This window comes from Macaca nemestrina, chromosome 19 (assembly GCF_043159975.1).
Source record: "Macaca nemestrina isolate mMacNem1 chromosome 19, mMacNem.hap1, whole genome shotgun sequence".
In the NCBI taxonomy this organism is placed as follows: domain Eukaryota; kingdom Metazoa; phylum Chordata; class Mammalia; order Primates; family Cercopithecidae; genus Macaca; species Macaca nemestrina.
The window spans coordinates 1,077,685-1,099,005 of NC_092143.1; the positions used below are offsets into that span (position 1 = coordinate 1,077,685).

At 52.6% G+C, this 21,321-nt stretch overlaps 1 protein-coding gene across 5 annotated transcripts in view; it reads right to left on the bottom strand.

The window, feature by feature from the left end:
* Positions 1–21,321, bottom strand: part of LOC105489353 (nuclear factor of activated T cells 1) — a 126,176-nt gene that overhangs the window by 22,768 nt on the left and 82,087 nt on the right. For 3 of the 5 annotated variants that reach the window (XM_071085824.1, XM_071085825.1, XM_071085826.1), the window contains one exon: positions 17,866–18,248. In XM_071085824.1, the coding sequence (XP_070941925.1) occupies positions 17,866–18,248 (383 nt within the window). Of the gene's footprint in view, positions 1–17,558; positions 18,249–21,321 lie in introns of all 5 variants that reach the window. The other 2 variants (XM_071085822.1, XM_071085823.1) reach the window with 1 other exon arrangement.

The window sequence follows — 21,321 nt, forward strand, 5'->3', positions numbered from 1 at the left end:
CTCTCAAGCCCTGTGAAGGGAGACTCCAGGGGCTGCATGGAGGGCAGACGGACCCACACCCCCAGGGAGGGCACATCAGAGCAAGTGCCGGGCCGGCACAGAGGGCCCCTGGGAGAGGCCTGGTCACCGGAGTTGGGACAATGCGGGGGACGAGGCGCACGGTCCCAGCGTCTTTGCTGGGGAAGCTCAGGAGTATCTGTCCATGGAGGGAGGGACAGACACACAGGTGCCCACGGCCGCTGCCCGGCCGAGGCCACTGCCCCACACCACGCTGCGGCTGAGGAGGCGATTGAAACCAGCCACAGGCTCGGACCCCACAGCGAACCACTCTTTATAAGGAGTTCATTTTCTTGCATTAACAAAACGCTTAAAACTCATTTGAAGAAAAGCTAAAAGCACATGGCGTTCTGAGGGTCTCCCAGCCCCTCCCTAAACACACAGCATTCTACGGAGGTACATTTCGCACAGGGAATGCACCCTTGAGAAGGGCACAAAATTCAGTGATTTTTCGTAAAGGTGCCCAGTCGTGCCACCATCACCACAGGTGCCAGAATTATTCTATCACCCAAGGGTCTCGCCCACACCTCCTCCCACGCAGCCGTCTCCCGCCTCCAGAGCTGCGCCTTTTGTGGACGTCTCACACACAGGCGTGCCTGGCTTCACTGCGCTTCAGACACTGCCTTTCACAAACGGGAGGTCTCTGGCAACCCCGCGCCAGGCACGTCTCCGGGCGGCACGTCTCCGGGCACCCCGTCTCCGGGCGGCACGTCTCCAACAGCAGGTGCCCACTTTGTGTCTCTGTGCCATGTTCTAATAATTCTCATGAAGTTCCAAGCTTTCTCATCGCTCTCATATCTGCTGTGGGGATCTGTGGTCTTTGGGGGTCACTGCTGTCATTGTTTTGGGGTGCCACAAACTGTGCCCATCTAAGATGAAGTGAACGGATAAGAGCTGGGTGTGTCCTGACTACTCCACCGACCAGCCATTCTCCATCTCTCTCTCAGGGCTCAGGCCTCCCTATTCCCTGAGACACAACCATACTGACATTAGGCCAGTTAAGAACCCTACCCACAGCCTCCAAGTGTTCAAGTAAAAGTTCAAGGGCAAGGAAGGGTCACACGTCTCTCACTTCAAAAGTAGGAATGATTAAATTTGGTGAGGAACACCCGTCGAAAGCTGAGACAGGCTGACAGCTCAGCCTCCCGCGCCAGTCCAACTGTGAATGCAAAGGAAAACTGTAGACAGACAGAAATGAAAACTGCTGCCCCAGTGAGCACACTGATGATAGGAGGGCAGAACAGCCTTATTGCTGATATGGAGAAAGTCCGAGTGATCTGGACAGAAGACCAAACCAGCCACAACATTCCCTTAAGCCGAAGCCTAATCCAGACCAAGACCCTCACTCTCTCTGCCCTACGAAGGCTGAGAGATGAGGAAGCTGCAGAAAAAAAAAGTTTGAAGCCAGCAGAGGCTGGTTCATGAGGTTGAAGGCAAGAAGCTGTCTCCATACCATAAAAGCGAAGGCGAAGCAGCAGGTGCTGATGGAGAAACTGCAGCAAGTTCTCCAGGGGATCTGGCTGAGACCATCGGTGAAGGTGGCCACACTAGACAATAGATTTTCCGTGCAGACCAAACAGCCTTCTATTGGAAGATGCCGTTTAGGACTTCCACAGCTGGAGACAAAGCTTCCAAGGACAGGCTGACCCCCTTGGTAGGGGCTAATGTAGCTGGTGACTTTAAGTTGAATCCAGTGTCCATCTGCCACCCTGAAAATCCCAAGGCCCCTAAGGATGACGCTAAATCTCCTCTGCCCGGGCACCACCCATGGAACGACAAAGCCTGGATGACAGCACCTCTGTTCACAGCATGGTTTACTGAAGGTTTTAAGCCCACTATTGAGACTTACTGCTCAGAAAAAGATTCCTGTAACAATATTACTGCTCACTGACAATGCACCTGGTCACCCCACGCAGGGACGAACACTTTTTTAAGACGTGATGCTGGTGCACACTTAACGGACTCAGTACAGTGTGAACGTCACTTTTACATGCCCTGGAAGCCACATACTCCAGCGGCTTTCTTTTGCCATACTGGCTGTATCCCAGTGGTCTGAGGCTGAACCTGCGACGTCTCTGAGGCGTGTGTGCAAGGGAGCCACTGAGTCTGTGGTCTCGTGTGTGGCTTTTTTCATGGAGCACGAGGGTTTCCAGGTTCATCTGTGTCCTGGCGTGTTCAGGACTCCTTCCTTTTGGGAATGAATAACACTCTCGGGTGAGGATGAGCCCCACCTTTCCTCTCTCTTGCCCACGTGTCGGGCATCCTGGTTGTTTCAGATATTTGGCGGCAGAACGCTGCGAAGAACAGTTGTTGCAAGCCTTTGTGTGGATGTGTGTCTGTTTCCTTGGATACATACCTAGGAGAGGAATTGCTGAGTCACGTGGCAAGTTTCTTCTAACAAATTTCTTTAAGAAACTGCCTAAGTGGCCGGACCACGTTACATTCCTGCCAGCGAGGCTTCAGGGGTCCAATTTCTCCTGGTCTCTAAAATTTGCTATTGTCTATCTTATCTCCTAAAGCCACTCGAATGGATATAAAATGGTATCTTATTGAAATTTAAAATGTGCATTCCCTAGTAACTAGTGATGTTGGGTATTTTTTCATGTGCTTATTATCCGTTCCTATATCTTGTCTGGAGAAATGTCTATTCAGATCTTTTGCCCAGTTTTTGATTAGGCTTTCTGTCTTATCCTGGAGCTGTAAGTGTTCTTTGTATATTCTGGATATAAGCCCTTTATCAGATAGCTGTTTTGCAAACATATTCCTCCAGTCTACTGCTTATCTTTTCATTTTCTTAATAGTATTTTTGAAGCATAAAAAATGTAAATTTTGATGAGGTTCCATGTATCAAGTTTTTGTTTTATGAGCTGTGCTTTTGATGTCGTATCTAAGAAACCTCTGCCTAATCCAAAGTCTTGAAGAGTTCCTCACGTGCTGTCTCAAAAAACGTTTGACTGTTTCGCCTCCTACTAGTCCAAGATCAAGTTCATTTTCAGTGCATGGTGTGTGCTTTTTTGCATGTGGCAAATGTCCCGGCACCGCTTGTTAAAAAGGCTGTCGTTTACTCCAATGAAATGGGCTTTGTGCCTTTGTCAAAAAATCAATTTACCACAGATGTAAGAATTATTTTGGGGCTTTTAATTCTGCGTCACTGATCTATGTGTCCTATGCCAATACCACACTGTCTTGATTATTATAGCTTCATAGTAAGTTCTGAAATTGGGAAGTGTAACTCATCCAACTTTGTTCTCTGATTTCAAAATTGTTTTGGCTATTCTGGGTCTTTGTAACTCCATATAGATTTTAGGATCATTTTGTGAATTTTAGAAGAAAAATTGCTGGAATTTTGATGGAGATTGCACTGATTCTACAGATCAATCTGGAGAAAGTTGCCATCTTCACAATATTGAGTCTTCTGTTCCATTAACATGCAATGTTCTCCCATATATTTAGATCTTAACTTTCCCTCAGCAACATTCTGCAATTTTCAGAGTGTAAGTCCTTAATTTCTTTAAAGCTATTCATATTTTATTCTTTTTAATGCTATTGTAGAAATTTTTCCTTGATTTCATTTTTTTATTATTCCTTGTGTATGGAAATACAATTTATTTGTACCCTGGTCTCACATCCTATAACCTTGCTGTACTTGTTTGGTAGTTGTAATGGTGGGTTTTTCTTTACCTTTTTTTGGGGGGTAGGCAGATTTCTCAGGATTTTGTACATATAGAATCATGTTGTCTTCCAATAAAGACAGTTTTACTTCTTCCTGTCCATTCTGAATGCCTTTTATTTCTGTTTGTTACCTGGCTGCACTGGCTGGAACCTCCAGTACAAGGCTGAGTAGTAACAGTGAAAGTGACCATCTCTGAATCCTTCCTCATCATAGGGGAAAAGAAGGTCCTCAGGCTTGGATGATTCAGTGTGATGGTTGCAGTTGGTTTTTGTGCATGACTTTGATTAGGTTAAGAAGTTCCCTTGTATTCTAAGTTTGTCAAGCGATTTTATCATAAGTTGGTGTTGGATTTTGTTAAATGCTTTTTTTCCTTGCATTTATTGAAATGATCATGTGGTTTCTGTCCTTTTTCTATTAATATGGTATATCACATGACTTCATTTTCTGATGCTAAACCAACCTTGCATTGATGGGATAAATCCCACTTGGTCATGGTGTAAAATCTTTATGTTGTTGGATTCAGTTTGATAATATTTGGTTGTGGATTTTTGCTCTTGTGTTCATAAAGAATATTTTTCTATAGTTTATTTTCTTATGATTTTTTTGATTTTGGTATTAGGGCTATACTGGCCTCAGTATTAGAAGTGTTCCTTCTTTATTTTCTGAAGAGTTTGTGGAGTATTGGCACTGGTATTATTCTTGTAATGTTTAATAAAATTAACCAGTAAGGCTCTCTGGGTCTGGGCTTTTCTTTGTGAGAATATGTTAAATTATTACTTTATTTTATTTCCCTGCTATAGGTCTATTATACTTTTCTATTTCTTCCTGAGTCAGTTTAGGTAATTCGTGTCTAAGAATGTTTCCATTTTATCTAGGTTGTTTAATCTGTTGGCATAAGGTTATAGTATTCCCTCATAACCTTTTGATTTTGGAGGGGTAAGTAGTAATGTCCCCTCTTTCATTCCTAATTTTTCTCCTTAGAGAAACTCATTAAGGTTTTGTCAATTTTGTTGTTTCTTTCGAATAACTAACTTTGGTTTTATTGATTTTTCTCATGTTTCTATTTCATTGCTTTTTCTTCTCATCCTCGGCATTTCCTTTTTTCCACTTGCCTTGGGTTTAGTTTCCTCTCCTTTTTCAACATTTTTAAGGGAAAAGCTTAGATTATTGATTTGAAATCCATCTTATTCCTCATATAGGCATTTAGAGGTATAAATTTCCCTCTAAGCACTGCCTTACCTGCATCCCACAAATTTTGATATGTTGTGTTTTCATTTGCATTTAGTTCAAAATATTTTTCAATTTCCCTTATACTTTCTAACTTCATAATGAATTATTTAGAAATGTGTTGTTTAGTTTCCAAATATTTGTGGAAATATCTGCTGTTGATTTTCAATTGATATCCATTGCAATCAGAATATTCTGATATTTATTAAGGCTTGTTTTATGGCATAGTAGGAAGTCTATCCTAGGTGCACTCCACTCTGTAGAGTGTCCTACAGATGTCTTGTAAAGTTCGTTGATAGTCTTAAGTGTTTTATATCCTTTTGATTTTCTGTCTAGTTTTTCTTTTTTTTTTTTTTTTTTTTTTGAGACGGAGTCTCGCTCTGTCGCCCAGGCTAGAGTGCAGTGGCGCGATCTCGGCTCACTGCAAGCTCCGCCTCCCGGGTTCACGCCATTCTCCTGCCTCAGCCTCCCGAGTAGCTGGGACTACAGGCGCCCACAACCACGCCCGGCTAATTTTTTGTATTTTTAGTAGAGACGGGGTTTCACCGTGGTCTCGATCTCCTGACCTTGTGATCCGCCCGCCTCGGCCTCCCAAAGCGCTGGGATTACAGGCGTGAGCCACCGCGCCCGGCCTTCTGTCTAGTTTTTCTACCCATTAAGAGTGATATATTGAAGTCTCCAGCTATTATTTTTCAACTATGTATTTCTCCCTTTAACTGTCAGTTCTTGTTTCATGTATTATGGAGCTCTGTTATGTACAAATGTGTTTATAATTATTATACCTTCCTGTTTAATGTATCAGTTTTATGATAAAATAGAACATTACTACTGACAGTTCATTGTTTCTAGTAATATTTTCATCTTAGAGTTTAATTTGTCTGATTAGTGTAGCTAACTCCAAATCTCTTCATTAACTCTGCATATCTTTTTCATCCTTTTACTTTCAACCTATTTGTGTCTTTAAATCTGAAGTATGTTTATTTTCCATTATATCTCTTTTGATTACTATTTGTACAATATCTTTTTCATTTTACTTTCAACCTATTTGTGTCTTTACATCTAAAATATGTATTTTTTAGACAGCATATGGTTGTATCCTGTTTCATTCTGTCTTCAAAATTCAGTCTGACAACGTCTACCTTTTTATTGGCGTGTTTATTCCATTGACATTTAATGTGATTATTGATACAGTAGGATGTTTTCCATTTTGCTCTTTGTTCTATACATGTCTTGTGTAATTTTTGCTGTTGTCATTGTTTCTATGTTCCTTCATTACTGGCTTATTTTGTGTTACACACATATTTTCTAGTGTATCACTTAAGTGCATTTTTTGATATTTTATTGTGTGTGTGTGTGTGTGAGAGATACACTCACACACATATATATTATTTTCTTAGTGGTTCCTCTGGAGATTACAATAAGCATCTTACTCAAAACAGTCTATTTCAGATTAATACTGAGTTCTAATAATACATAAAAACTGTGCTTTGCTCTAACTTCCTTCCCCACCCCTTCCTTTGTGCTACTGTCACACAAATGGTTATAAGCACATTATTATCAGCACAGGTTTGCAATTGTGTCTTATGCAGTTTCCTTTTAAATCAGTTCAGAGAAGAAAAGTTTAAAACATGTTTGTACTGTCTTTTTAATTAACCTATGTAATTACTCTCACCAGTGCTTTTTACCTCACCCTGAAGGACTCCCTTTAATATTTGCTGTAGTTCAGGACTATTGGCAACAATTCTGTGTGTCTTGTTTATCTGAGCACAGCTTTGTTTCTCATCTCGAAAGGTGATTTTTACTAGACATAGAATTCTTGGTTGACAGTTGTTTTCTTTCAGCATTTTGAATACGCTATGCCACTGTCCTCTGACATCCACGATTTGGAATGGTAAGCTAGCTGTTAATCTTACTCAGCATTCCATGTACCGAGAAGCTGTTTTTCTCTGACTGCTTTTGGGATTGTCTCTCTCTGACTTTCAACAGTTTGGTTTGTGTCTATGAGTGAACTGCTTTTAATTTATTCAAATTAAATTAAATGCTTTTAATTTATCCTACTTGAATTTTGTGAACCTTCTAGATGCACTGAATAATGTTTTCCATCAAATTTAGGAAGTTTGGGGCCATTATTTCTTCATGTATTTTTTCTAATCGTCTCTCTTTTTCTGTAACTCATTACCACGAGTGTTTATGGTGTCCCACATGCTCTGAGGCTTTGTTCATTGTTATTGATTCTTTCTTCTGTTCCTCAGTCTAAATCATCTGTTGATTTTTAAGTTTGTTGATTCTTCTTCTCTGCCAGTTCATATATGTTGTTCAGCCTCTCTAATGCATTTTTCATTTCAGTTCTTATAATTTTCAACCCTGTAATTTCTATTTGGCTCTTTTTAAAATAAAAGGTCTCATTATTGATATTCTCTATCTGGTGAGACATATTTGCCATACTTCCCTGTAATTCTTTAATTTCTTTTAGTTCTTTCAGCGTATTCATTGCAGCTGATTTAAAAGCTTTGCTGGTTTAATACTTGAGCCCTCTTAGGGGCTACGGATTTTTCTTCCTGTGGATGGGACATGTTTTCATGTTTCTTTGCATGTACTGTAATTTTCTGGTTTATAACTGCAGATGACAGGCAATGCATTGCAGCGACTCTGAAATAAGATTCCCCCCATCCCCCTCCAAATAGGAATTGTTTCTTGGCTTCCCCGTCTCCTTGTTGTTGCTTATGTGATTCATGAGTTTCCCAGACTAGTTATCTAGATGTTGTATTCCTTGTAGTATGCGGACACTGAGTTTTCTGTTCTGTTTTTAAATCTTGTCTCTGTCTTTAAGCCAGGCTGCCTAGGGATCACCCTCAGGTTAGCAGCGTTTAATGGCCTGCTGTTACCAGACAGGAGGTTTCCTTAAATCCTTGAGCCACGAAACCAGTCTCCTCCCTCTAGTCATGAAACCTGTGTGCCAGGACCTGCCTCCCAGCCACAGGTAGCTTTAGCTTTCACTTCTGCTTGGTGGAGTTTTGAGATCAGCCGGAGGAGAGTGGCCATGGCTATCTCTGTTGTGAAGCCTTCACACCTCCATTTTCATACGTGCCGTCTTCCAGGTCCCTGGGAATCTCCAAGGTTTTTCAAAGTCCCCGGGGGCCACCTGGTCTGGTCAGGCTCGTTTGCTTCAATGGTGATCACAGCCTTGGGGCAGCTCCCACGATCCCGACTGCAGCCAACGGTGATTGTGCCTGGGGACGGGCCTTTTCCAGGAGCTCCGTGGCCAGTCCACATGTGGACTGCATCCTGGGATGGGTTTTCAACAGAGCCCAGTTCCTCCAAGGTCTGTGCTGTCACTGGCTTTCCACGGCTGTGCGCCTCGGGGCTGGAGCAGGGGTGGAGCGGCCCCAGGTGAAGACACCGCCATCCTGTTCTTCCCCCTGGGGCCACGTTCCTTGAGTGAACGTCTGCATTTGTTCTGTCCTCTTGGTTGATTTGACAGTGTTGCTGTATTTTTGTTGCTTTGGGCAAGAGCTGATTCAAGATGCTCTCCAGCAGTTCAGAAGGCCTGCTCCTCTCCAGTCCTTCTTACGGAAACATGCCTTAGCGAACAGTCAAATTCTCTGAAGAAAAGCAGACACCATGCTCCCGTTTGGCTTGCAAAGCCAACTCATACTTGGATGTTAGGAGTTCTGAGCAGAAATCTTTGCTCATCACCTCTCTCTAGTGGGAAGAAAATACTCAACGGCAGAACTGGGACCCATGACAGCATGTGGGCCTTGGTGCTGGGGTTGGGGCACTCCTGGTTCTGCCTCATCGACTGGCTTGGAGCAAGTCCAGCGGCATCTCTCTGACCTCGGTTTCCCCCTGGGGAAGGGGGGTGGTGAGTACCGGCATTTCTGCCTGCCCACAGGGCCGTTCTAAGGCTGAACACGCACAGGAGAAGATGTGTAAAAGGTCACTTTGGAATGTACAAAGGCTACACATCCAGGACAAGCCCTAGGATTGCTATCCGGGTCTTCTGTTTGCTGGCAAGGATGTGTGACCTCAGGAGTGACTCTCTCAGCATCGATAGGAAGAGAACACTATGGTTCCGACCGTCCTCTCTTTCTAGCCTGGGCTTGGTGGAATGTGTGAGTCAGTTCCCTCGCTGCTCCTCAGGAGTCCACGTGCAGAAACACACTTCGCTATCAGGAAGATCACCTGAACGTGCCCGTGCTCGAGCTCCAGGGAGATCCAAGTGCCCAGCTTAGCGGCCTGGCCCTGGCTGCTCTGGCAAGAACACGGCTGTCTGATAGCCATGGGCAGAGCCCTCCACTGCCCCGGCCACCTCTCTCCCTCTGACGGGCTGTTGGCCTCTGGGCGCTCAACGTGGCTGTTATGCTTTTAAATACCTTGCTCATGGCTTCATGCTCTGGTGCCACAGCACAGTAGTGTGACGTGCTGGCTCAGATCTAAGCGTGTCTATAAAGAACACTGATTCTTAAATAAGGAAGCTCTTTGAAATGTCTACGCAGTAGGAAGAGAGAACGTACGGCAGTAGCAGGAGGCCAGGCAACTTGATTTGAAATGGTGACAATGATACTTAAAATGTTTCTGTAAAGTTTGGCCCCATTTGTAGGAGGAAAACAGTGCATCTACACAAGAAAAACACAGCGTTACAATAACACACTCGCAAAAGCCTTACTACCGTTCACGGCACACTCGCAAAAGCCTTACTACCGTTCACGGCACACTCGCAAAAGCCTTACTACCGTTCACGGCTTGCCTAAGCAAGATGACAGGGACGTCGCAAACACGCCCCACGCCGCCCAGACGTGCAGTCGCGGCTCAACATCAGGGCTTGGTCTCTTTGCTGCCACTGGCCGTGCATTTTCTTTGGCACAAAATAGATCTAAACAGCGCTCATCATCCAAGTTCCATGAAATCTTCCCAGCTCTTCCCTCTTGCTTCCTTCCACCTCGTCCCTATGTCCCTCCCTCCGGTTACTGACTTCAGACAGCTCTCCGCTTAACGCCGAAACAAGCTAAGACCCACTTTCGAGAAGTCAAAGGCAGAAGGTTAATAGCTGAAAACGATACCGCCAAATTTCCCTTCCAAGTATACATAATTGGACCGTAGACTGATATTTCCATTCTAAACAGTGTAGAATTCAAAGCATTCTGTGTCCACAGTGAGTATCTTCAGGCAATTTTAAAAAGTGCCCAGAACCTCACAGGCCCCGAGGAGCAGCCTGTGGGCAGCTCACAGGAGTGTGCACCTCTCTTCTCTCCCGTGCCCACCTCAGGGAAGGACGGAGGCACTGCGGCCTCACAGCCTGCACACCAGGGCGGGAGACCTGTGGCAGCACCCACACAGTATGAGCACGGCCCACTCAGCCCGTTTCTAGAGCTTTGTTCAGTGCCCATCTCAGCACCATCCTTGCCCCCGTTTCCTGAAAGGGCACACTTGCCACTGCAGCTGCCCCAGGGTTCTCCAGCCATGGGCTCCGTGCTCCCCTGGCCGTGCCAGGGTAATGCGGGGCATGTGCCTGCTCTCGCCTTCCCCCGGCCGTACCAGGTTCATGGGGGGCGTGTGCCCGCTCTTGCCTTCCCCTGGCTGTACCAGGTTCATGGGGGGCGTGTGCCCGCTCTCGCCTTCCCCTGGCTGTACCAGGTTCATGGGGGGCGTGTGCCCGCTCTTGCCTTCCCCTGGCTGTACCAGGTTAATGGGGGGCATGTGCCCGCTCTCAACTTTCTCACCATCCCTCGCGCTTGCTGGCTGAGACCAGGTGGGAGCAAGTTTTCTAGAGAGGAACTGAAACACGTGAGTCAACCTCTGTGCCTTGGACCACACGCTGCCTGGCGCACAGGTTTGGATGCGGCCTCTGGCGGCTGCCTCACCTCGGGCACGTCACAGGGTCGGCTCCCTGAGGAAGCAGCTCTGGGCCTGGGGCTGGACAGGCTCCTGGCGTTGGGGAGCTGCCTCTTCAGCGGCCTCTGGAGAGCCCGTTCCGAAGCCTGGCCCGGCCCACCCCGCCCCGCTGACAGCAGGCTCCGTCTCTGGGGGGTGTGCGGTGCGATTTTTATGCCTCGAAACCCCCACGCAGCAGTCCCAAGGCACCAGGCACTGACCCTAATGAATGATTTGCACGGCTGAGTTCACTGCTCCATCCATCACGCGGTAGCCGACGTCTGCAACGTTAACGACGCTGCGTGTTTGATGGCGGCACACAGACCCTTTCAATCATCCTCAGCCGCGGGGAAGGCCTCAGACCTGGGCGCTGGGCCAGGTTAGTAAAACTTTCCATGAGGAGAGCTTTTTGTTCTCTCTGGAGCAGCTCGGGCTCAGGAGGAGGGGCAGGTGAGGGGCCAGTTCACAGCCCAGACTGCGGCAGACACGCTCCGGCCGCCTCGTCTACCTGCTTGTTGTTTTAATGACATCGAGACTTTTTAAACCCAAGTGCTTCTGAGGGACTGAAAGGGCCGATTGTGGCAGAGGCCGTGTGGCCGTCCAGGTGACACAGGGAGGCGCCTGCGGCAGACCAGCCCCACACCGAGGGACGGCCGCTTCCCTCACGAGGCTCGAGGGAGGGTGCCCACTTCAGTGGCACAGACCCGTGGGCACCACAGTGAGCCCTGAGCGCCCCCGTTTCAGAAGATGGGCCCCACAGATGCTCTCAATGCTGCAGCGTGTGACACAGAGCTGCCCACGCTAATGTGTAATTCACCGAGAGTCCGTTCCCCGTGGAGCCTCCTCACGGCCCTTCTCCATGACGCGGAATGCGTGGAAATCACATTGGAAAAGGAGCCACACAGAGCTCTGTGGCATTTTTTCAAATCTACATTTAAAATAATGCAAGATACAGAAAACTACTGTTTAAAAAATGAAGCTCTGTGGCTCGGCCATGCTTGAGAAGTCTGAGGGGAAAGCTCAATCTTGGGAAGACACAAAGACGACCTCATTATTGGAATTTATTTACGGTCAAGCACTTCTGAAACAAAACTTGTGAGTAGAAAGGACTGGAAAGCAAAGAAATCCTATATATATATATAAAAAAAAAAAGTTGGATTCATTTTTTTCTTTTTTTTTTTTTTTTTTGAGACAAAGTCTTGCTCTGTCGCCCAGGCTGGAGTGCAGCGGCGTGATCTCGGCTCACTGCAAGCTCCGCCTCCCGGGTTCACGCCATTCTCCTGCCTCAGCCTCCTGAGTAGCTGGGACTACAGGAGCCCGCCACCACGCCCGGCTAATTTTTTGTATTTTTAGTAGAGACGGGGTTTCACCATGTTCGCCAGGATGGTCTCGATCTCCTGACCTTGTGATCCGCCTGCCTCGGCCTCCCAAAGTGCTGGGATTACAGGCGTGAGCCACCATGCCCGGCCTGTTTTGTTTTTTTTTAATAGTGTCTCGCTCTGTCACCCAGGCTGGAGTACAGTGGTGAGATCTCAGCTCACTGCAACCTCCATCTCCCGGGTTTGAGTGATTCTCCTGCCTCAATCTCCCAAGTAGCCGGGATTACAGGTGTGCACCACCACACCCAGCTAATTTGTGTATTTTTAGTAGAGACAGGGTTCTACCATGTTGACCAGGCTGGTCTTGAACTCCTGATCTCAGGTGATCCACCCATCTCGGTCTCCCAAAGTGCCGGGATTACAGGTGTGAGCCGCTACGCCCAGCCTAATTTTTCATTTTGAGGCTTGAATTCCTTGAGACACACAGGACGTGGGCTGTGCATGACCCTCAGGTTCCTGCGGCCAAGCAGAGGCTGCCACGGAGGAGGGTCCATTGTGAACTGCCCTCCTCAGACCCCTCAGGGATGCAAATGAGGACACTGTGGACCCCCTCCACCCAGACTCTGCAACTGGACACTATTCTATTATTTAAACAAAATCAAAACCCAAACAAAACAAACGCAAAACCCGCACGCACAGAATAAGTTCTTTCTACGTCCCCAGGGGCAGGCCCTCGTCAGCGTCACGGTGTGTGAGAAGCCTGGATTGCGCCTGGCTGCCTCTGCACAGCTGTTCACGTGAAGCAGCAAAACCCTAAAGTGACTCAGTTCACGGACCCACAGCTCTGATTCTGGTCAGGCAGAGAGAAGCCTCTCAACCACGGCTGGGCGCCCAGGGGCTAGGGCTGGGTCCCCGGCCCCACGAGGACATCCCAGGCGCTGGCCTGTCTCCCCGCTTTCTAAGCCCTGCACCCAGCTCTGCGATCCACCACGGCTTGGTTCGCAGAGGGCTAGAGACTCAACCGGCGCCCCACGCCAGGATGTTGGTTCTGGAGGCGGCGGCGAGGCCGGCGGAACGCAGAAGGGAAGCCAGGGAGGCTGGAGACGTGGACCCGGCACGGCTTCTGGCGCCTGCCATGCCCACGTCCTGCCACAGGCACTCCACAGGGCTTGGGGCTGGCCAGGAGGTCCCCTGCCTTCTGTCCCATAGGCCCATTTACAGATAGTCAGAGGTGTCTGAGTCTCGTCCCCACCACACAGTCTTATTTCTCTACAGTTTGCTCCAACCCCAGCTTTTCGCTCTCTCCCTGTTGTGTAAACGAACAAAGACAGAGACAATTTCCACCTGCTGAGGACACCTGGCGCGCACGGCACCGACTTCTGACCTGGGTTCGTGGTTGTTCCTGTCTCCCGTCTCTGCTCCTTCTCCGGGTGCTGAGATCGTCCCTTGGTCGGGGGGCCCTGTGCTCCCCACCCTTCTCTGCCCCCCAACTCCAGGTCACGCTTGCCCGCTTTCTAAGCCAGTGACTGAGCCCCAGGGTGGCTGCTGAGGTGCCCGATTCTCTTAGGGGACGTGAAATTAGACAAAATATATATTAATACTAAACCAGCACTACCCACATTCACCCCAGCCCGCCTCCCTCTCCCACTGTCCCCCATCGAGATGGCCCCTACGTGGACCCCTGCATTTCCGTGGAGCTTCCTGGGGTCTGGGGGACTCAGGGTTTCACCTCACAATTCAGGTCTTCGCCCTGCGCGAGGCTTTCCCGACACAACCTGGGCCCCGACCTCGTTTATGTCATGGTGTTTGTGAGCCTGGGGTGTGGGTTCCAGGTTCCAGGGACCGAGGGCAAGCCGGAGGTCATCTGCAGGGGAGTGACCGACCCAGACTCAACCTTGACCCGGGACCCTTCCCGGCCATTTTGGGGGGACGCTCCAGCCATCTTCTCACAAGGACAGGAAGCGCCCTGTCCACAGCCCCGTCCACCCAGGACACGGGAAACAGCTTGGCCTGTGTCATTCTCAGTGAAGGCTCCATCCACTCCGACAGAGCAATAAACATTTGAATCTGCTCTTCTCACTGGGGAGGGGCAGGTGTCTAGAGTGGGTGGACCTGCCCCTGGGTCCCTCCAGGCTCAGGAGGAACCTGGAGCCCACGGCCTGGTGCCTGTCTCCCAGGGCGGCAGCAATGTCAGGCCTGCACCAGGGACCACCCGCCTGCACCCCCTCAGCCCCCAGGACTCTCCCCTCCCCTCCCCTTGACATACACTGTGAGCAGAACTTCCTCTGCCACACGCCCCACCTGCCCGTGGACTTCCTCTGCCACGCGCCCCGCCCGCCTGTGAAGGACTGAGAGGGGCTGTCTGCCCGCGGGGGCAGATCAGGCCACGGCTGACACTGCTTCCAGCTGCCCAAAGCCTTAACTGCTGTGGTCCTGGCTGGGCATGAAGGGACCTCACAGGTGGAGACGAAATGGACGACGTTACCTGCACACATTTGCCACATCATAGGGAGGTGTCTGCACAGGTATCTGAACCGCCATCCCAACCCTGACGCCCAAAGTAGCACCGCCTAGCGCCATAGGCTAACCCCAAAAGTTTGTGTGTGGCTGGTCCCGGGTTATGGAAACAGAATGAACGCAGGACTCATAAATTGTGCCCAGAACAGCGTGCAGGGCTGGCACTCGGGGACTGTGCTCAAGGTCCCAGGACCGGCCTTGAGCCTGATGAGACGTGCGTGTACGAGATGATTGTGGTTCGTGGGCTGGGGTGGGGGAGGCTGGAGCCAGACTCCAAGGCCATCTGTGCTCTGGCAACACAGAAACCCCTGGGTCTTTTGAACAGGACGTGACCCATTTAGATCCGAGTTTGGGGACGATCACCACGGCAATAGAGTGGCGAAAATGGGGAGAGAGGCCTGCTGGGAACTGAGCTCACCCTGCGGGGAGAGGCTGTCCTCAAGTGTCCCGACGGCAGGACTCCGGGACAGAAACTTTCTTAAAAGGGGCGTGAGCAACTGCTTTACAGCTGGCGAATCTTGGGCTCCAGGGTCCCACTGGCGGTCAGGAGAGGCCCCAACGGGAATGTGGCATCGGGCACCCTCAGAGGAGCCGCAGGCCAGGCCCAGCGGCACGGCAGATGCACTCTGGCCTCAGCCCTTCCATGTATCGGGGAGTCGTCCATGCAACCCCCTCCCCCATCCCGACCCCTCCATTTCCACGCACGGTCAGGTAGGCCAGGGCGGGGTCACACCCTCACCCATGCGGCTCCAACATCCCCAGCCTGTGCACGCAGCAACACAGCAGCCCACCCTCTGTGGCCCGCCAGGCCCAAGGCGAGGCCTGGCTCACGTAGCTTTGACCTCTAGGACCACGGCCAGAGGGGCCCGGGCGACCTGGTGAGGCTTTGGCAGTCACGGGTTGGGTAAAGGGATGATCTCGCCTGAGCACCATGTGGGTCAACAGTCCCCTGCCTGCTGTGTTGATGCAGAATACGTCCCAGTCCCCAGCACTTCCCTGGCTCACCCACCCCAAGTCCCACCCCAAACTCTCCCCTTGCCATAAAGCACACGTGAGCCCCAGGGCACCTGCTTCCCACCTGGGCCTGCGGGAACTGCCCAGATGTGGGAGCCCAGGGCCGGGGGGTCACAGCTGGGACAAGGCGTGGCGGGTGGGAGGAGAACTTCTCAGCATCTCCCAGCCACCTCGGGACCACGTGGCACCACGTGAGACAAAGCAGGGGTGAGAGGCTGGAGGCACAGACGCAGGGGTGAGGGGCTGGAGGCACGGACGCAGGGGTGAGGGTCTGGAAGCACGGACGCAGGGGTGAGGGGCTGGAGGCACGGACACAGGTGAGGGGCTGGACGCATGGATGCCAGCGTCCACCTTGCGCAGGGGCTGGGGAGGAAGGCAGAGTCCATCTGTGCCCAGGAGGCAGCAGAGCAGGGACACGGGCCCCACGCGGAGCTCCAGCTGACCTCGCGGGGGACAAGGAGGACAGCAGGCAGGTCAGACAGAACTTCAGAACGACATCGGCACAGGACACGGAACATTGTCCTGGCCCCGCCCCACAGTCATCATAAACCTCCAGAGAGTGGCCGGGGGCAGCCACAGGCCTCCAGTGTGTGGCTCCGAGGGACAGCCCCAGGGAGGCAATAGCCTCCTGATCTGATGGGACACACTCCCGCAAAAACGGACGATGAGGGCTCGGGCTCCATGGAACACACGACCGCAAGCTCAACACACACACACATATACACACACACACACACACGCACCAGGGCTGTGGACTCAAGAGCTTCATGCTTTGGGGGCTAAAATATTTGCATGCATTCTCCTCAAAAAGCTTGTAGCCTCCCGTCAGGAAACAGCAGGGAGGCCTCACTCCCTTCCCAGCAGATGGAAACTGAGCCCCCGACGCCGGGGAGTCCCTGCCCCCAGGTCAGGAGGGGCTGATGCCGCCCCCTCCCCAGAAGGCCGAGGCTCACCTGGACCCCAAACCACGGGGCAGGGAGTGGGCCAGAAAACATGAGCTGAACCGCCCTCTAACGCGTGGTCCCCACGGCCGCGGGCGTGTCCCTGATCACAGAGCAAGCAAGTTGGGCTGCGCCTTGAGATGTAAACACTCGCCAAGAATGCCACGGCGCCTTCGGTCACTCGCCAAGAACGCCACGGCGCCTTCGGTCACCACCCCTCACAGAAAGGCCTGAGCGCTCAGGGCTCCCCACACCACCCGCCTGGCTACAGACGTGAGGCCACTTCCTTCCCAAACAAGCCCGGGTGCGTGGTGTTGGGTGCGTCTCCGCGCTGTGCGAGCCCAGGGGCTGGACGGGGAAGACCCTGCGCCTGGGGCCTGAAGGCACAGTCTAGGGCCCCCGGTGTCACGGCCGTCCCCCGAGCTCCTGGCAAGGATGCCGCGGCAGTTAGAAGTGTTTACAGAACGGCACAGGGTAACGTGCTCATCACTTCGGCTAAGCTGTTGTCTACAAGCCGTTCACAGGACCCAGGCAGCACCCAGGATGCCCCGACCGCGCACGCCGGTCCCCCTCCACCCCTCCAGGTCAGGGCTTTGAGCCTGAGCCGCGTGGCTCCACGTTCAGCTGCAGAAGCAAACCTGGGCACCCAACGTGAGCCTTAGACCCCGGGACAGTCTTGTAGGAGGGTCTGCAGCCCGGGACCCGCCAGGGGCCCCACGCGTGATCACTGGAGCCGATCTTACGGCGGGCACCCCAGTTGGCACTGATGCCATGGCACCACACGGGGGCACTTTATATCAGGAGAACGCACCCCACACCCAGCCCAGGGCCTCGGTGCACTTCCACACGTGCCACACTTGCAGCACGCACACGGCCCCTCCGTGAGCTCACGCTGCCATGCCGGGCCGAGACCACATCTGCATGGCCACGGGCACTCACCGTCATCCAGGTACAACTGGTCCAACTCTTCAGGCTCTTGCTTGACCGTTACAGGAATAGGGGCCAAATTAGGACTACTGTCCTCACACGCCTCTGGCAGCAGCCGTGGCTGGGCGGCCGGAGACTCATCCCTGCGGACCGTGGGCGGCGGGTGCTGCGGGCGGCCCGTGGCGGGCGGGCACGCTGGGCTGCAGGGCTGCAGGCAGGTCAGCTCTTGGGCGGCGGGCGGGAGTGGAGGAGAGGGGCTGCTGGGGCAGAGTGAGTGTTCGAGACCAGGGGGGCAGCTACTGCTTGGAGGCACACTCACCTGCTGCGGCAGCAGGGCCGGGGGCGGCTGCCCGGGCGAGCCGGGGTGCGTGGCCACTGGCCTGGGCACGTCCTGGACGGCGGGGGCCTCTCCGGCCGGCTGCGGGAGTCCGAGGTGGCAGTGGCCCGGGCTGGTGACGCCCTTGGTGTAGGCGGCGGGAGAAAGGTCGTGGAGCTTGGGGCTCGCGCCGGGGGCTGCTGGCATCAGGGTGCTTCTCTGCGGACAGGGCGGGAAGCCGGCCACGAGGCAGGAGCTGGGGTCAGGTGGCATCGCGAGCTGCTGGCTGTAGTATGGTCTCGGGAGAGGACTTAACCCCTGGCTCACCGGCCCACAGTTTGGAGCAGGCTCATAATCATCCGTGGGTTCTGTTTTTATCATTGGAACTGTGAGAAGGAAAAGAGAAATTAAATAAACACCAGTTGCAGATTTGCAGATGAGTATGATCAGGCAGGCTTGTGGCTGGGACACCCTCCGCAAAACCGACAGGGCCCTGACTGGGTCCCTCTGTCTCCTGCCTGGTTCTCCCACCCCATTAAAAAAAAAGGTGTGAGTCATCGGCCGAGAGTCGCAGCTGCTTCTAATACTGGCGAGGACTGTTTTCCTTGGACTCTCCCGCAGCACTAATGTGCTATGAAAGTCCACTTGCAAACTGCGGTGGGAGCCCTGGACCCAGGGGCCTGTGGATTCGCAGGAATCAAAGCGAAAATTTCAACTTGGAGGCACGACGGCATTTCTGCTCCCAACACTCGGTTTGATAAATGTCTGCACATTTGGTAAACTCGAATACACAAGACGGCTTTCAGGAGTCAGTAAAAATCCAACTGCAAAAGGGAATGACTGCTCCAGGAGAGAAGCCGTCCGTCACTGCGAAAGAAAAACACTGTCGTGGAGGCTGGACCGCCTCCACGGTCCTCCAGATTCCCCTTCTAAAGCGACGGGCTGTGCGGAGGCCGTGACCTGGCAGCCTTGGACGAAACAGGGGGCTCCTGAGTTTCTAGAGCTTTCTCCCACCCAGCCCTCCCTAGAAGTCTAGGGCTGTGGGGAGGAGCCTACAGGTCAGGCACCGGGTCCCCAAGGTCACTCCGCCAGGCCTGGGCCAGAGCCGACACCGGCTCCCGGCCTGCGCCCACCCCAGCCTTTGTGCCTGCTTCTGCAGGGGTGTTGGGAAGAAAGCAGGCAGGCGTGCAGTCAGCGGGAGCAGCGAGGCGGTCCCGGCCGGCATTCCTGCGGTTGCTGTTTTCCTGCTGGTCTTAGGTCTCTCGTGCTACTTAGAGGAGACATCAGACGGCTCAGTGGCTCTAAAGCTCTCGCAATGGTGCACGCAAATTCCTACAGACGTGCGGCGCTGCTCTGGGCAAATGCTGTGTGGATCCTGTTTGGCAGCAGGGTCGGCCACAGGGAGGGAAACTCCCCTCCCATCACCACCTGGGGCCTATGTGTGGCCCCCAAAACCGGCACACAGGCTCCTGGTGCCAACACTTGCCGCTGCAGAGGGTCCAGCAGCCTCCTGCAGTTAACAAAAGCATCTCCAATTCGAGAGAAAATATTTAGCCCCGGGCTTGAGCCTGCGAGTCCATGCAGCTGTTCCCCACCACAGCTGGGTGCCCACGAGTCCACCAGCAGCTACGACCGATGGAGACGGCGTTTTCCGGCAGCTCGGGATATGGGAGCACCTGTGCTAGTGCAGCCTCCCCTGCAGCTCCCACCACAGGTCCCGGCGGTTGATTAGCCCAGGGGCGAGTCATCTGTGTAGCCAAGGCACCTTCCCGCCACACTGCAGGCATCACAGGAACTGACCCATATGGGCCGTTCCCGGCTGTAGAATCTCACCAGCCTCTGAGTCCGAAGGAAGTCAACCAGAGCTTTCCACCCAGGGATTCCCAGTGGAGTTGCTGCATTTTGTTGCTTTTGTGCTGACTTTTCAAGTCCCTACTTTCATTCACTCATTCAAATCTTTCTATCATCTGCCCTGCACACTGCCTAGGGAGGCCCAGGTTTAAACTGTCCGCCCTGCATACTGAGTAGGGAGGCCCAGGTTTAAAGTGTCCGCCCTGCACACTGAGTAGGGAGACCGAGGTTTAAATTGTCCTCCCTGCACACTGCGTAGGGAGGCCGAGGTTTAAAGCGTCCACCCTGCACACTGAGTAGGGAGGCTGAGGTTTAAAGTGTCCGCCCTGCACACTGAGTAGAGAGGCTGAGGTTTTAGATGGGGTGGGTGACCAGGAGGTGCTGACGTCCAGGAGGCAGGAAGAAAATCACAGGGTAATCGTGATTACAAGGCCTTCCCAGGACAGAGCCTGCAGCTCACTGACCAGGGCCCATAAAGCCACACTCTGCTGAGGGTCCTGCCAGGCCTTCCTGGGGCTCCATAGCCCAGGCGTCCCCAGCCTTTGGCCCGGGGCACGTCCAGCCACAGAGAATGCGGGGAGTGCGGCCTGAGCTGTCAAGCTTGGAGGAAGAGGCCAGGGGCTGCCTCTACAGTGGTGCCCAGGGCAGGGGAGGGGGAACAGGTGCGCTCCCCCAGCCTCGTCAGTCACCCCGTCCTGCAATCGCCGCTGGGGTCATGCTGGAATTACACCCCGGAACCGGGTCAGGACTGGAATTACACCCCAGGAACCGGGTCACGCTGGAATTACACCCCAGGAACCGGGTCACGCTGGAATTACACCCCCGGAACCGGGGCACGCTGGAATTACACCCCAGGAACCGGGGCACGCTGGAATTACACCCCGGAACCAGGTCAGGGCTGGAATTACACCCCAGGAACCAGGGCACGCTGGAATTACACCCCGGAACCAGGTCAGGGCTGGAATTACACCCCAGGAACCGGGACACGCTGGAATTACACCCCCGGAACCGGGGCACGCTGGAATTACACCCCAGGAACCGGGGCACGCTGGAATTACACCCTGGAACCAGGTCAGGGCTGGAATTACACCCCAGGAACCAGGGCACGCTGGAATTACACCCCAGAACCAGGTCAGGGCTGGAATTACACCCCAGGAACCAGGGCATGCTGGAATTACACCCCAGGAACCAGGGCACGCTGGAATTACACCCCAGGAACCAGGGCACGCTGGAATTACACCCCGGAACCAGGTCAGGGCTGGAATTACACCCCAGGAACCAGGGCACGCTGGAATTACACCCCAGGAACCAGGGCACGCTGGAATTACACCCCGGAACCAGGTCAGGGCTGGAATTACACCCCAGACGTCACATTCAGTTGTCACAAGTGAGGCCCGCTTGGTCCCATCTGAAGACAACGCTCACGCCTGGCGCACGAGGGTCTGCGTGCTCTCAGCCCCACACGCTCTCCTTAGTTGGGGCTGAAGGAGGTGCACAGACCCTGGCAGCGCTGGGGGAAGTTCCTGCCTCCAGCCACCTGAATGTGGCCGCCTCTGGGGCTATCCTCTTCAGCTGAGGGGTCACGGATGGGGCAGAGCCCCAGGACTG